Source organism: Mesitornis unicolor, unplaced genomic scaffold, assembly GCF_000695765.1.
Source record: "Mesitornis unicolor isolate BGI_N332 unplaced genomic scaffold, ASM69576v1 scaffold48892, whole genome shotgun sequence".
In the NCBI taxonomy this organism is placed as follows: Eukaryota; Metazoa; Chordata; class Aves; order Mesitornithiformes; family Mesitornithidae; genus Mesitornis; species Mesitornis unicolor.
Window position 1 is genome coordinate 1,183 of NW_010170789.1, and position 16,711 is coordinate 17,893.

Here is a 16,711-nt window from a genome sequence, read left to right on the forward strand (position 1 = left end):
GACAGCACTGAACTGGATCTACAGGACAGACCTCCCCATCCAGCCCCCTATATGACCCCTTGCACTGATGGCTCTGCAGTGCTTTCGGTCTTCATCCAGTTCAGGGAGCTAGAAGCTGGGGCAGTGGTGCTGTGGGATCCCTCGAGCACTGAGACTGGAAGTGATGACTCAAGAAGCTCAATTTCCAGACTGCTGCTTTTTCCCCCCAAGATTTTTTCTGTCACCCAGCTCCCTCGGTTCTCCTAATTCTGAGCCCTGGCTCAGAGCTGCTCCCTAAGGTCAGTATCACAGCTGGCACTAATGCTGGGACTCCCAGATAGCTCTGGACCATTGGAATGTTATCCAGCACTTGACTGGGCACCACAACTCCACTCTCAGCATTGTAAATGCAAGCTGTGCTTTGTGGAGAAGCTGAAGATCTGGCCCAGGATTTTGAAATATGCTGTTTCTTTGTTGTTCTCGGTATTTCTCAAAAAAAGTGACAAACTAGATTATCTGGTCATTTTGTAGTAATAACCCTAGGCCCTTGATAGCACAGAGAGGAATACTGGGAAGAATGCAGCAAGGTGAGTATGACATAAAATCACCGGGGGTTGTGTTTTCAGATGCGGTGCCCTCAATGGTGCCAAGATCAAAGGGTTTGGCTTTGACTAATTACCACTCAATTAAGCAAGACTTTACTTCTGCCTCTTCCTCCCCCTCCTGTCCCATCCCAAGCTATAGGGAGGCTTTGCCTTCCATATTTCAGAAGCAGGAGCCAAAGAGGAGAGGGCTCTGTCCCTACAGAGCTCCCAGTTCCTGGTGTTGCTTGAAGTTGGAGGTGGTCAAGGGCCGTTCCCGACTCTGCCCATGTTTCAAGGCCTGTGCTGAGCTGGTTTCACTCAGGAGGTGGTTGTGATGCTGCTCTTCCTCTCTGAACCACTTTGCCCACTCTGGTATCAGGTCCACCCACTATGCCAACACACATCCTCGAAGATGGCGTTGACTCAGTTCCTATTCCTATGGCACAGCTCTATTCTGAGAAGGGTGACCTGGATTTTCCTGTGTCTGGAAAATAGATTATTTTCCACTATATTTTTTTTTTACCTTTCCATTGACACAGATGTCTGGTGTCTAGTGTTCCCTAGTCTGGTGGGAAGTGTCCCTGCCCATGGTAGGGGTTGGGCTGGATGATCTTTAAGGTCTCTTCCCACCGAAACCACTCTATGTTTCTATGATTCTATGTCTGGACTTCACAAAGGGCAAAATCAAGGTGGGACAGCCCTTCTTCCTGGGTTGTTTCCAACCCCAGTGGGATTAAAGTGTTGGTTATTTCACAAAGAGGGCCTTTCACGAGATTATTTTGCCTCCAAGGGTGGCCTTTTGGGCCTAAAGGCCGCTGAGTCACTGACAATGCAACCAAAATTGGCCTTTCTTAGGAGTCTCTGATTTTCCTCAGTCACTTCTAACTGCTGTGATGGAGGTCTGAGGACCCCAAGCCCCCTTCTGTCCCTCTCATCCAGTGCGTGGCAACAGAGCAATTCCTTTCCTTGGAGCAAAACCCTACACTTTTAGAGTGATGAAAATACTCGATAAACTCTTGTCAACACCTCAAAAATGGCTTTGAGCTGTGATTTTTCAGGAAATACACTGAAAAATGTTTAAAAATTTGTCTCAACAGTTTCACACTGAAGTGGTTTGGATTTGCCACTTGAAACAGTGGCTTTTCCTCTCTCTCCACTTCTCTTTAAAAGCGTTTTTCTTCACTCTAAATGTTGGGAAAACTCTGGAGATATTAGAAATATCTCGCCTTGATTTAACTGAAACATCCCATTTAAGTATCCTCCACCCTAAAGTATTTCTTTCCAGTTTGCTTGTGCACAGGAAAGCCGTGGGTGGGGTAAAATAAGGACTGAACTTAAATGAAATATCTCCCTGTCTTTCACCTTGTAAGCAAAGTGAGAAACGATTCCCCAGCATGCTTTCCCAGTGTCCTGATGCTGTGATCAAAACTTCCTGTGAGTAAGAAACAAACACCTTGGAGTAAATATGGTCCTGGGCAAGGCAATTTGTGAAGAATCCTGCTTTTTAAGCCACTTGTGGCACACTAAAACGTATCATTATTCAGAGCACAGGGCAGCAGCACCCCTGGTGTGTTTAAGCCAGGGCAGTTTTCCCACAGCCAAAGTCTTCGTGATGCTTCAGCACCTCTCGGATTAACACTTCTCTGCTGGACTCGTTCAGGTTTCAGTGTTTATGGTTTGGGGGTTTTTTTACTGAAAAGGGCCCAGCAGGGGTTGGGGGGTGGGGACGAGAGAGGGGTGATGTTAGGAGCTATCTTCTCTTTCCCTCCTCTTCCCCTGCCTGGAAAGTGATGCAATTGGATTCCCTCGTAAAATCCTTCATGAATGGCCAGGATCCCTGATGTGCTGAAATCCATAACCCTTTGACTCACAAGGTTTTTCCAGGTACTTGCCGCAGATGATTGTGCAGTCCCGTGTGACATACGACTGTTGAATGGAAATATTTTATTGCTTTCCAAAAAACAGTTTTAATAAACTCCAAAGACATACAGTAAGTAGACCAGTAAGACTTATTTAACAAACTCAATTATCTGGCATATTCGTTCTCTGCAGGAAGAGAGCCAGTTCTGTAAGAACAAGCTGAGAAGACCTGGTTTTGTCGTAGTTCTTGGAGGTTGAATTCCTCTTCCAGGAGGACTCCAGGTGAAATCAGTGAATCAGTTTATTGGTTTCAGCTGGAGTTTGATCAGCACCTTGCACCTGGGTCAGGTGAGAATAAGACCAAGCGTTCCCAGAGGCTGAACAAGCCACTGAGTGCACAGCCGTGCAGCCTTTGCCAAGGAAAACTCCTCAGTCGTTTTGAAATGTCTTTTCACCTCCTCCCGGTCAGCAGCTACCCCTCTGCACCAAATCTGCACCCGGGAGGAACCATACCATGAGATAGGCACAGCTACGCTATACAGCAAGAGACCAGCTTCGAGCACCCTCAAAGGCAGCACAGATGATTCTCAGAAATTCATATTCTGTGTAAGATAACACGGGAAGGGGTATTATCTTCTACAATGCTCCAACATGTCTAAGGAGATATTATTGGAGTCATCCAAATGGTAATTCCCCCCTCACACTGACTGTGAAATACAGAAAATGGCACCTCAGATTACAGCATTTCTTTTTAGCATTGGGTTCTGTGAGCTCTGTTTTGAGAAGACATAGCAGAAGAAAGCCATGGCTCCCGAGGCCACGCTTTGCCTCCCCTGCTTTAGAAAGTCCACTGTATTCACCACACAGCACCTGAATACATCTCTGCTTCTCTCACTTCAGGCCCACCTCATCCCCAAGCAGTGTTTCCCCCCCAGTGTGTAATTATGAATACTCCATGTTATTCTGTACTCCAAATCAAAGGTATTAAGTTCCAGTGAAAGGAATAAAGCTCTGTTACTCTGGTGCCAGTCTGTCACCAATATAACACTTTTTTGGGTCACATCTGACCTTCAGTGAAAGCTGGCAGCCTCCGTAAGTGAAAATTTTACTTCTGGGTGACTGTGGTGTGTAAGTCAGCTCTGCACCAGGATATTTTAGCATAGAAAGATGAATAAGTCATCCCTGCAGCTGGGAAACCTCCCCAGTTTGACCTGCATGTCATTTTCCAGCAAACACCTTCCCTGTGAGCTCGTGGCTGCTTGACCTGCACAGGAGTCAGAGGCGAGTGTGGTTCTCACAGCTGTCATCGAGGCACCGTGCTGGTGTCACCTCTGTCGAGGCGGCCGTGCCCACTCCGTTGTGCACAGCATGGCTGTGGTTCAGGTGTTCACCATGGCCTTTTAGGGTGCAAGTGTCACTGTGAGGAACCGATGTGTGCCTCTTCTGCACCTGCTCCAGTATCTGCAGCACCTGGAATCAGCAGACACCACTGTGAATGGGTGAGTAATTAGGGGAAAGCACTAATTTCTTCTCCAGCTATTGCAATAATGCCATATTCTAGTTGGGCTTAGCCTTGGGATGGTGCTAAGCATTTCTGTCTGTTTAGAGGTCTCTGGGAGAGGAGTAAATGGAGAGGAGGGCCCATGAATGTCCACAACCTTGGTCCTCAGAGCTGTTTTTGGGAATGGATCAGGCTCACTTCAGCAATGTGCTCAGCACAGAGAGGATCAGGACACAGGCAACACTGAATTCTGGTTTTCTGCTCTTTCCCACCACCCTAGGACAACTCCTCGTGCTATCACCAATTTCTTCACGTCCTTATGGAACTAGGAACCCCCTCATCTGAAACCCACTGAAAGGAGTTGAGGAATGGGAGAAGAAAGAAAATCAAGATTAATTTTACCTGAGACTTGGGGATGATACCCACTCTGAAGAACCCGATGTTTCCACTGTCGATTTTGGTGCAGTCCACAACTGTGGAGGCGATGTTCTCTGGAGAAGGCCCATCACAAAGAACTGCATCGACCTGAAGAGCAAGGAGAGGTTCACACCAAGTTTCCCCCACTTGGGGAAAGAGAGAGCAGTTTCCTCTTCTCAGTATTTAGCAGTGAAATGAAAGCCCATGACCATTTTACATCCAGAACTAATAAAAATTCTAACGACCAGGAATATTTTAGAGCTTTGGCATCAGTTTTAGACCAAGTTTGGCTTTAGATGGGAATCCTCTGTGTTCTGACAGCTCAAGGCCAGCTGGAGCCCTGGTGCATTCAGACATCAGTGGTTTTATTGCTTGTAAGGAAAGAAGCATTTTTTATTGCTCATTTATTCTGTGTTGGAAGATGAACTGAGTCACATTGCCAAGCCATAACTATACTGTATAAACCAGAAGAATTTTGGTTTCCCACCAAGTTCTGTATTTTACACTGTTCTTTCTCTTTGACACCAACATGAAGAGTGTCTGTGATGTCTTTTTAATGAGATGCTTTCCCAGATAATTGATATAATCTATTGATTTTCCTACTGGAAACAAGGTGCTTGCTTCCATCCCCACATCTTTTGGGACCAGCCGAAATGAAGAGACACAGAGCCGCAGTTACCTTATCTCCCAGCTTGGCGTACACCTGGTTGTGGTGTGTTGTGTCGGCCTCTCCCGTTGGATTTGCTGATGTAACCACAATGGGGCCAACCTGGTGACAGAAAAATGGTAATAAAAGCTCCGAGCAGGTTTTGCTGTAGCAAACAGATGACTTGAACTCTGAATTTCACTCATGGGTCTCCGTGGCTCTAAAAAGAACTCAACCGGGTAGAGACACCTACTTTGTGGGCAACTTCAGTCCCACCAAGCCTGTGAACGAGTGACTAACACTCTGCTGAACTGGGCTTTACTGATGTTGAGCAGGAAAGAACATTTTGTTTTCCAGCAACAGCAATTGCCAAAAACCTACAATGTCTGTCCTAAAATGAACAGAACATGCAAGGTATCACAGTTCCTTTGGCCACATTCTGAAGTTATCCTGGCTTCAGATAAGCCCATGCTTGCAACTAAAGTTTTCTATGTAGGAAATCAGTCAAGGTATCTGTTAATTGCATCTTTTCTGGCTTTCTGACCTAGTGGTTGTTCCTTTTACCCTCTTTTCTGCAATAAAATCAGCTACCAGCTGCCTGCATACCCTGCTCCTTAACAAGATTTTTCTTGTGGGAGTTACTCATTTTAGCACCTTTTGCTTCCCAAACCTGTCTGAACATGCTAGGATCCTCACTTCATTCAGAAAAGGAAAAAAGAGAGGACAGGTGACATTGCCAAGAGGGTTGACAGAGAGCTCCAGCCTCTCACTGTTCTCCTGCCCTCCAGCAGGCCAGAGGACCTGGGTGCCAGTGACCACTGCAAGGTCTGGTCACCAGCACTGGTGGGATGAGCACGCTCTGGCCACTCACCAAGTCGATGAGGTGTGTGGTGACAGAGCAGTCGGGGATTCGGATGGCAATGCTCTGAGGGGTCCCGACATATTTAGCAGAGTCCTTCATTCCCAGAAAGTCCACCCATTCACCTGCACAGGGAAGACTCACACAGCAGTTATGGATGTACATCAAGATCTTACCAGAAGCATCACCACGTGGCATCACCGGGATGCATGACTTAAAGTTGGAGTTTCAAAGCCAAAGCTCTCCAGAGAGCTTGTAAGTAACAGCATTTCCTTACCTCTGGGAACCACTAGGCTAATAGGAGATGGCCAGGCAGCCTCCATGAAGTCCCAGAGGAGAGGAGTGAACAAATGCTTTGCAGGTTCCAGTTGCTTTAGGCTAGAAATCCAGAGTGACATGGGGCGATCCTGAGCCTGGCGCTTGGAGCTGGAAAGGAGGCAAGAAAAATCAGCCTGGAAGTAAGATGGGGATTTATCTTCAGGCTGAAAGGGAAATTGTGTTGGTGAGACCTAGAGGAGTCCTATCTGCTTACAAAAGTACAGCTAGAGGCCTTAGTTAAACACAAGAAGGGTTTCTGTTTTGACAGGATGTACCTGCAAATATGTACAATAATCCCCTGCCTCATTTGTCACTTCTTTGGGTTTCCTTGTGATATCCAAGCTACCTGGCTCCATCACCTGCCAGGAGCCTTTAGTACTCTAGAAGGCAATTCCAGCTCAACTGTCTCATTTCCTCATTGAGATCTTCTCCCCCAGGCTCATCACCTTGCTGTTCCCATGGAGGATAAGCTTCGTGTCTCATTGCTCTCCACAGTCGCTGTGGCCGGTACTCAGTAGCAGCTGTAAGTCCTAGAGGCTTCTTTAGACCGGCCAAGGAAGCCCTCACTGGGCCAGCAAGTCAAATACTTGGAGACATGGTTTAGTGGGCATGGTGGTGTTGGGTTGACTGTTGGACTTGATGATCTTAGAGGTCTTTTCCTACCTTAATGATTCTATTCTATGATACTTACTGGTGAGCTTTCTCCACCGCATCAGGCCGTTTACAGGCTGCCACGAGCACATAGACAGTGTCTGTGGGGATGCCACAAGTCCCTCCATTCTTCAGGATATCTGTTGGCATGTGAACAGAGCAGAACCCCTTGAGTGACTAGAAGTGGGGGACTGTAATTTGCAGAAGAGCTGTCACACAAAACAGCCAATTCGGTGCTCTCATCTCCTTTTCCCAACTAACAAGGCATTTGCTCTGACAGTGCATTTTCTAGCATCCATCCAAGAGGAGATCTGGCATTTAGAGGAAATCTGGGCCACGTTCATCAGGGCCAGAAGTCATCCAGCCCTGTGGCGAGAGCAAGCACCATGCGTTTGCCCTGCTTTCTCTGTACAAAGCTTCCAGTGGTAGCCCCAGCCTGGAGGATTCGTGTATCCCAGACTGAAGGAGTAGATCATGGGATATGGTACAGGAGAGACAGCAGTAAATTCACTGCTAAACCCAGCTCCTAACAAGGAATTGGTCCTCTTTCTCCCACAGTGTATTTAGCTTCTAATGACTCTTGTAACTTGACCCGCTACATCAAAATGTCATCAGATAATCACTGTTCCCACATCTGGATTGGAAAAATGTTCCTTTAATAGTGCTCTGCTGCAAAACCTCCCAGAATTTACCCTCCCACTCTGTTATGCCCTATGTATCTCCCTTACCTGCAATTCTCTTGACAGAGGAAGCTTTCCTGGCAGGCAGGTGAAGACACTTGGTCGTTCCTCCCCCGACACCACTAAGCTGCACAATGGGCCTACCCATGGGCAAGCAGGAACCCTCAAAGATGCTGTTGAAAAGGGCAGACAGGAAGCAGTAAAAGCTGACCAGACCAAAGATGACAGTGGCAGCAATGTCATAGCCAGCTGGAAGAGCATGGACGGCATCCAGCAAGAAGCTGACAGCGATAAGCAGGAAAGTGAGGGAATAAAAGAACCAGGCAATGTTTAAGAAGAGCGTGCAGAAGACAATGAAGGCATTGAAAAGCATGAACGCAATGATGCCTACCGCTGCATGGAAGCTTCTGGTGGTGCTATAGAGGCCACTGTATCTTGTCAAGCCCCAGATGATCCACATGACAGCATAGAGAATGAAAGCACTGCTCTCCAAGGTCTTACCGCGAGCAAAGGCCACTGAGCCACCCAGAAGCTTAAGGATCCCACCAGCTACCGTGACCCATGGAACTACAACGGTAGCAAGAGGAGCCTGTGGGTCCCCTGTTGTTGTTATAGCAAAAGAAGCGAGGACACTGCATGCATAGCCAAGCACTTCTGCATCTGCATACTTGGAATACCCTAGATAGGGAGCATGAAGGTCTGCCCCTTCACGAAGCTTCAGGAAACTGCTGTGAGCAAGTAGGGCCTTCACAGCCACCTTCCCTGTTGGGATCTTGGCACTTGCTTTCACATTGTACAGGTGAATTAGAGTCATCAAGGCTGAGGCTGCAAAGATGGCCACATCCACACCTTGGGGTCCACCTTCAAAAAACCCCTTGGGGCAGCAAGCTAATGCAATGCAGTAGGCCACATAAAACAGCAAATACACACCATCCAGGGGGCTCTTAAGAATAAGAAAAAGAGCCAAGACAACAAAAAGAATTGAGAAAACCACCAGGAATGGAGTAGGGAAAGATGGCTCCTCTGGTTGCCAGATGGGGTACAGAAGGCTATAGCCTCCACCAAATTTCAGGATGGACGTGAAACCAAAGAACGTAGCCATCAGTACATCCATTGCACGGTATGATAAAATGCAGATGCCAATCTGGTAGATGGCAGCTGCCCACAGCCAGGGCACTTGACCAATAAAGAGTTTGTTGGTGATGCCCAGGAGCCTACAGCCAAAGACACTGGCAGAGACCATGTTCAGGACCAGACCCGTGGCTGCAAAATGGTTCACGCTGCCACTGGTGGCTTGGATCTGCTCATGGGGCTTTTTCTTGGCCAGATCTGTGCCAGGGAGGGCAATTTTCTCTTTGGTCAGGAAACAGAGAATCCTTCCCAGACCAAAATAGCTACCAGCCAAGCAGACAACCATATAGTTGCAAGCCACAGCGGAGGAACCAAAAGCTGTGTTATAATGCATGGCAACTTCATGAGCGCTGGCAAGTGAGACAGCAGAAGCAACCATAGCTACGATGACCTCTCTGCAGAGGAAGCCCACCACTGTGATTATGAGTAGTGCCAGAGTAAACGTGACCAGGCCAGGCACCAAGGCATTGCTGAAATCACTGGCATCCTCCAGAACTCCTTGGCCTTCCAGGATGAAGACCACTCCATAGCCGCACCAGAACGCTGAGATGGTCAGGCAGAGGGACAAGAACAGGGAGGCATTTCTTAGGCTTCTCCAAACTCCTGTGAAATAAATGACAACGGAGACATTACTGTGATTTTGAGACATTAGGTTCTGACATTATTCCCATATCTCTTGGCATTTACACATCAACATGCCATTTCAATCCATGGATGCCTCTCAGAAAGCCTGGGAAACATTTTTTAGAGAAATCCTGTATTCAGTCTGTTAAAACTCTCAGAGATCCAGGTAAAGCATTTCTTCAAAACTGATATAATTGGTTTCTTTGGTTGCCTATATAGGAAAAACTTGCTGTGCTGACATACTCTAGGAGAAGGAATCAGTGGTCTGGCAAGGCTGCCACATTTTGTATAAACCTGTATGAACCAAAGCAGACCACATACAAAGGCCTCGAAACTGGGCACCCTCCAAGTCTTACCTGCATACGCCAAAATTGATGATAAAACCAAGAGAAGGACACCCAGAGCTGTACTGGGAATCAGGGGGGCTGCTCTGGGTGAGCTGTAGAAATGCACCGCCAGTAAGAGCGATCCTGTGTGCGACAAGGGAGTGGGGGACAAAAAAACCAGAAAGAACTTGTAAACATTGCCTCAAAAAACAGGAGAAAGCGAGCAGGGAACAGAGAAACAAATAGCAGTGCAAGATCTGAAAGTAATGAAATCCCAGGAGCTGGAGAGGTGTGTTGTAACTTGGTTTGTGTCCACAAACTCTTTCTGGGTGCCTAGTTTTAAGGAACCTGAACTTAATCATGTTTGAAAGTGCTCCCCTGTTGTCAGATTAAGGTAAAAATCAGCTTTCCAATTCCACAAAGGGCATGCACACTCTACAGATGAGTAAGTATGTAGGCTTTACATAAGCCTTGTGCCTACAGAAAAACAGCCTAAAAATGAAAAGGGGCAGCAGTCAGAAAGACAAAACACAAAGAAAGAGCAAATGAAAGGGAGTGAATACAGAAAAATGAAGCTGTGGGGAAAATAGCTAGAAAAGAAAAAGAGGAAAGTGCAGCCAAATACAGATAATTTATGAAAATGACTCCCAAAAAGTTTTTATTTGCTTCCCACCCAGGACAAATCAAGTACAAAAGTTCAGGCCAGCACTTTAGAGCCAAGACAAATATTTCGTTGGCTGCTGAAACAGGTGCAGGGATCTCTGGATCCAAAAGCTTTACCCAGGCAGAGAAGATTCGGAACAGACTCCTTAGCTCCCCTTGAAATGGGGGTTATCCACGAAAGGCAGTGCCAGCCCCATCCTCCCCCATCGACCAATCCCTACCTGCGGAAATGCCCAGGAGCCCTACAGAGGAATGCAGTGACTCAGCTTTCCCCTCTGCCATCGCAGAGTCCGCCTAAGCCCCGGGACCGAAAATGCCTCCTCTCTTTCCTCTGTAGCTCTTTATAACCAAACTGACTGCGCTGGCCCGCGTTCCTCCCCCTCTCCACCCCTTTTCCCAAACATCTTCTGTTCGTGCTCCTCTCTGCGTGCGGGAGGAAATGCAAAGGCTCTCCTCACCGCCATAAATTTGCGTCTGTGAGTCAGCGGGGACTGCTGGTAGCTTCCTCCAGGGACCCGTTAATTTTACTGTTGATTATCCCTTGTTAAAAAAAGGCACTTGAAAAACAGTGCTGAGGGTTTATTGCTGTTACTGCCTTTTTGCTACTGCCAGTGAGGAAATTACACCGGTTAAAGCTAAGTTGTTTTAAAGAATCCACCTTGCTGGAGCAAACAAGGACTTTGCAAGCCCAGGAGCTCCTCGGGGACCAGTTATTTCTCCTAACACTGGCCATGGTCCTGCTGTTTGTCCCTGTCACTGCTATGAATCCCTGGCACAGCTGTCCTGTGCTGGGCAAACCCAGGGCAGATGCAGTGCCATCCCCTTCATCAGTGAGAATATCATCAGTGTGAAGATAAATGATATAATCATTGAATCATTAAGGCTAGAAAAGCCCTCTAAGATCAAGTCCAACCAACAACCCAATCCCACCATGGCCACTAAACCATGTCTTTAACTATATTCACCCCTCAAGACGCATTTTGAGGCAACAGGGTTCCTTCACACTCATCTTCACTCCAATACTAATGCAGATTAAAGCAAGATGTTAATATTAAAGCGCAATACGTGCTCACCTTCCTACACAGAATGGAGTAACTCAGCTGGAAAGTATCAAGAATACGTTTATTGCAGATAGACCTTTAGATATGGTTTATCTGTTGAGATAGATCTTATTATGTTGAACTGGTTTGCCCAGTTACATCGGGAAGGGGAACCAGCTCCATCAGTTCGCAACAGGCAGAGCTAAACCATGTGGTTTCCAACAAGCAGAAAGCCTGTTTAAATTATCAGCCTCTGGCTATCCCTGTCTCATTACTAGTGAGACTGCTCACTAACCCACTGAAGGAGGAATAAACTCTCTGTTCAAGTCACAGCATGATTCAGCTGGTTTAATAATACATTTCTAAACCACAGTTAGAATACCTTAGGTATCAAAACAAACAGCAGTGAAAAGGCTTTGGGTGTTTTCCATGCATATATCACAATTTAATTCCTGTTCTGGGTCATAAAGGTAACTGAAAGGAAAAGCCTGTGTTAGTTTGGCTAGATGGTAAGTCCTTTCTCACCTACTTTTTGTTCTGGCTTCTTTAGGTAGCAGATATATAGTGTGTGGTGCCTGACAGCCCTAGCTTTAAGAGATAAATGCAATAAATGAAGTCACATGCCTTAGCAGTGAGTACCTTCCTCATGCCTGCTATGGCTAATGAACTTGCCAAAACACTGTTTTGTTATCCACAGGATGTGCTTCGTGTCTCTTCCAAATCTGATAGAGGCCCAAGGAAAATTTCTTATCAATAACCCCTGAAAAACACCCTTCAGTCACATTGCATGGAGTCTTTTGTTCTCTGACGAATGGCAAGGCAACCTCAACAGGCCACAGCTGTTTGAGATGAAATAGAGAGGGACACAATCACCTCAGGTGGGAACATACCAGGGTCCAGGAATAAGAAGTCTCTGCATGAGCAAGGGAGTTTTCTCCATCTCATGCTGTGAATTTTGCTGCCGTGTGCCCCTTTGGAGGTCGGGGCTCTGCCAGTTCCTGGTAACACTTTTCTGGTAGATGCAGAGATGGTGCTGCTGATGAGAACTCAAGTCACCTCTTTCTAACCTCAGGACCTAAAAGCCAGGAACCAACTGCAACTGAGTGCAAAAAGTCTGCTCTTGAGAGACAGGAGAAGAGGCTAAGAACGTTTAAGTTCAGAAAATGAAATCTCGGTGTTAAAAGACTGAGGCTGCCCATGCAGTGTGGGGTTTAAAAGAATGAGGCACAGAGAGGGGTATGCTGGCATGAATGTTTGCTCTGGGAGGGCTCCCTTCAATGCCATCTTACGTGCAAAGACTTTGGGACTTTGGTCGGAGGTGAAATGAAATCTTGCAGCCGAGAAGGAAATACACAGCTGCTGCGCTGAATGAGGCACGTCAGCCAGGGATGCTGCAGAGACACGGATCTGCAAGGGAGCCGTCAGCTGTGGAAACAAATAACATTTACACGCCCTGCCCTGGCTCTGGAAGCCAAACCCTTCTTGCCAGTAAGAAACTGAGGCCAGCACTCCCAGCCCCACCTGCTCCTGGGGGAGGGATCACAATATAAAGGCTCGGGGCAATGAACAGAGGTGCACAGTAATTTGGGGCTCTCTAGGGAATCCAGAGAGGCTGTGGCCATGGGGAAGCGGGTGGCTGTGGTGCTGGCTGGCTGTGGGGCATATGATGGGAGTGAGATCCACGAGTCCTCGGCTGTGCTGGTGCATCTCAGCAGGGAGGGTGCACAGGTAAGAGACACTGGGATGGGCTCCCGTCCCAGCTCTGGCTCCTTCTGCTTTGCTCTGCTTTTCAGTCTGTCTCTCCTGCAGAAGTTTTGTGTCTCTGAGGAGCTTTGCAGCTTGCAGGGCAAACCACAAGCTCCCCATAGCTGCTAAAGTGATTGTCAAGTGTAAGCAACTGCAGTCAAAGCAAACAGCACAGCGTAGGAGCTGCTACAGCGAGCGTGGGGACCTCCCTGGTCTCTGCTTTGCTGTATGAGAGGATTGCCTCGGTGCTCTGTTTTGAGCACATCCAAACTCTGAAACAAACTTTCCTAAATGCACTCTCTGTTATTTTTGTCTTGCACTTCCTCTTTACTGCTTTGGTATTTCTGTTTTAAAGACTACTGTTGGTTTTGGTTGTGTGAAATTCATCTTTTTTAAAACCCCAGAGATTAGAATAAACCAGTTCTTGTGAGTCGAACTTGAAAAGAGGTATAAAAGGCAAAAACCCTCAAGCAGTGTCTGTGATATGACCTTAGTCATGATAGCCACACCGCAAGACTGGGAGATGAGGGAAAGAAGCCCAAAGTGGCGTTACACTCATCTCTGAGCCACCCAAAAATCTGGGTCAGAGCTGCTCTCTGTTGCCCTATGAAATCCAAAGGCACAGCGGTGATGCCCGTGTGCTGCAGCCAAAGTGTGCATCCTCTGTTTGGCTGAAAGCTGAGATGTCTCCAAACCTGTTCTCCGCTGCCTATAATTTTACCTCTTTTTCTCTCCTGGAGCTGCTGCGGTCATTTCCCCCACATTCCCTGAACTGGCTCGGAGCACCGTCCTGAGCTCATCCCTTGAGCGGCAAGGACCTCTGCTGGAGGTGGCTCGGGCCTTACTTTAACCTCTTCCTCTTAATTTTGGGTTCTGCTTGCCTAAGGAAACAAAGAATAGAACAGAATTTATGTTTTCAGTTGGATTTACAATGATCTAGTCTGAGTGCTAGACCGCTTCGGGACTGCCCAAAATGATGGGGGTGACTGGCTTTGGGGGCAGCTAGGGCAGGGCTGGGATGGCCCCAGTGAAGATGATTGCTTGGGATGTGGATGGAAAGCCCTAAGAAATGGCTTCACCAGTGGCTTTTGGGTCACCTCCTCTTCCTAGGAAGGAGCCACTGCTCCCTCTCCAGCACCTCAGGCCTTCCAAAAAGCAGTGTGGACAGCTGCTCAGCTTTCACCCAACAACATCCTCGCTTCTTTGGGATCAGGGTAAATGTTCCTGCACATAAGCTACAGAAGACCTGGCCTGCCTTTCTCCTCCTTATGACAATGACTTCGATAGAAAGATAACAGACTTTTCCTCTCCCTTCCCAGGCAGAGATTTATGCTCCTGATGTGGACCAGATGCATGTGGTGGACCACGTGAAGGGACAGCCAACTCAGGAGAAGCGCAACGTGCTAGTGGAAAGTGCCAGGATAGCCAGAGGTAACATCAAGGACCTTGCAAAGCTGGATGTCAGGGGGCTGGATGCTCTCATCATACCAGGTAGGATGGCAGAAAGTCTTGGGAGCAGCTTTAGATACAACATGAGCCTTGAATGATGTGGGAGTCGTGGGCTGGAGGGCCACTGGGCAGGGCCAAGGGGAGGAAGATGGGCTGGAAGCAGAGAATGGAAGGACAGATGTCCTCCGTCTTGGACTTGCACTAAAAGAGCACATGGCGCTGCAGAAACTTATCCCAAAATGAGAGGGCAGATAACCACCAATGGAACTGTCCTCTGTACCATCCACTGAGCTATTTTTACTGGTTGTAAAACTATTGCCTCCCTCCTCACCAGGAGAAGAAGAGGCTGGGACAGAAAGGAAGTGACTCAAAAGCAGAAAGCTTGGTCAGTTTGGCAACTCCCCTTTAGTGAAAGTGTGACTGTGTGATTTCAGTGTGGCTGGATTAAGAGACAAGTAATAAAAATTAAAATTATAAAATAAATTTAGAAAAGAGCTCATGGGTGAAACACAGCACCCAGCAGAGCACTGGTACCTCCCAGCTTCAGCTGCATATGGAGGCAAGAAAGGTGCTTTCATGTCTCATCTCCTGGCAGTCAGCTCGCAACAGTTCAGCTTGTCTGGTTTGAATTATTTTATCAACATTGGACAAATGCTGCCACCACCAAATCCATTTTAGCATTTTGCTAAGTGATACCTGAAAAAATCCATCCCTGGAGCATGAATCTTATGGTCTGACCTGTTCCTCTTTTCTCAGGTGGCTTTGGAGTGGCTAAAAACCTGAGCACCTGGGCCACCCAAGGCAAGAACTGCGTTGTCTCCAAAGAGGTGGAGGACACCCTGAGGGCCTTCCATGCTGCCAAAAAGCCCATCGGGCTGTGCTGCATCTCCCCAGTGCTGGCAGCCAAAGTCTTCCCAGGCTGTGAACTGACTGTGGGTCACGACACAGAGTGTAAGATGTGAGTAACCTTGGTGTGCTGGTATGAAATGGACATCAATGTTTGTACCATCCTGTCTCAACTCTCCAGCAGAAATCTGGAGAGCTGAAATGTCATGAGATGAATGTTATTTCTCAGTTATCCACATCATGCATTTATTAAATTAGCCTTGGTTGATAGATAGAGTTTTTGATGTACCCCTTGTCATTTCCTCATGTTAAAATTAGAAATGTTTCGTTCTTACGGGTTTCTGTAATGAGGAAACGTTACCACACGGGGGCACAAGAGACCACAAGAATCAGGAGTAAATTAGATTTTTGAGTCTTCCAAGACAGCCTCTGCTGTCCTTACATGGAAAAGCTGTGCCTGAATTCTCCCCATGGCAGGGAAGGAACTGGGATAGCTTTTGCTAGGAGGGGGTAGGAGCTAATGTCACTTGTGGGAAGCTGGTGAGGAAAAAAAACCCCAAACCTAAACACAAAGTGTGGAGTAAGCAGAGTTAAGTAGTGGAATATCAAGGTCTTATTTTTGCTTTATTTCAGATTTTTAAGTCATTGTAATCTGCAGGTTTTCCTGGTTCTCTAGTCCCAGAGAAACTCCTCTGAGAGAAAAGGTTTGGTTTCTATTGAGCAGGGTTTTTGTAGGGACCATTCATCTCTGTAACCACCACTTCTGGCCCTAGGCCTTTGTCAAATTGCTCTGTGTGATAACAGCTTCACACAGGGTTTATTCTCTTTTCTTCTTGTAGATGGCCTTACGCAAAGACTGCCGAGACCATGAAGGAACTTGGCTGCAAGCACGTGAACAAACACGTCACTGAAATCCACGTGGATGTGAAGAACAAGCTGGTGACCACCAGCGCCTTCATGTGCAATGCCCCCATCCACGAGATCTACGATGGCATCGGGAAAATGGTCAGTGAAGTAGTCAGACTTGCCTGAACACCACGAAGCCACAGAATCCATCTCTGGAGCGCAGGCACTGAGCCTCGGATAACGTCCTTCCCCCTTCACACCCACACGTCAACAGGCAAACTGCTGCTCAGGCAGAGTCCTTCCTCCTCACTGCAGCACTGGTGGCTGTGAGGAGGGAGGACTCTGGAGCAGTAGAAGTGTTTGGTTACCAACACCAAACTGGTGGTAACTGGAGCGTGGACATGAGTGGAGCTAGCACACAGAAGCCAAGACTCCACGGGGCTCATGTACAGCTGCTGGTTTTGGTTCTGAGCAGCTGAGGAGGGCCCTGGGTTGTCCCCCCACGACTGGGGTGACCTGGTGTGTGCTCATGTGTCAACAGGAAC

At 47.4% G+C, this 16,711-nt stretch overlaps 2 protein-coding genes across 3 annotated transcripts; one reads left to right on the forward strand and one right to left on the reverse strand.

Moving 5' to 3' along the window:
• Window positions 1–3,698: 3,698 nt before the first annotated feature.
• Window positions 3,699–10,521, reverse strand: LOC104537024. Its single transcript, XM_010179794.1, has 9 exons — window positions 10,461–10,521; window positions 9,607–9,720; window positions 7,544–9,229; window positions 6,856–6,955; window positions 6,124–6,272; window positions 5,859–5,971; window positions 5,021–5,110; window positions 4,327–4,449; window positions 3,699–3,893 (listed from the first exon to the last, which is right to left on the reverse strand). The coding sequence occupies exons 1-9, from the start codon at window positions 10,519–10,521 to the stop codon at window positions 3,699–3,701; spliced, it is 2,631 nt and encodes an 876-aa protein (XP_010178096.1).
• Window positions 10,522–12,866: 2,345 nt separating this feature from the next.
• LOC104537023 (ES1 protein homolog, mitochondrial-like) lies at window positions 12,867–16,372 on the forward strand. Of its 2 annotated transcripts, none has more exons than XM_010179791.1 (4): window positions 12,867–13,007; window positions 14,345–14,516; window positions 15,231–15,432; window positions 16,160–16,372. In XM_010179791.1, the coding sequence occupies exons 1-4, from the start codon at window positions 12,900–12,902 to the stop codon at window positions 16,350–16,352; spliced, it is 675 nt and encodes a 224-aa protein (XP_010178093.1). In that variant the 5' UTR covers window positions 12,867–12,899; the 3' UTR covers window positions 16,353–16,372. The 2 variants fall into 2 exon arrangements, with proteins under 2 accessions (XP_010178093.1, XP_010178095.1); XM_010179793.1 differs by having other exon boundaries at window positions 12,900–13,007; window positions 15,231–15,423; window positions 16,160–16,352.
• Window positions 16,373–16,711: the final 339 nt, after the last annotated feature.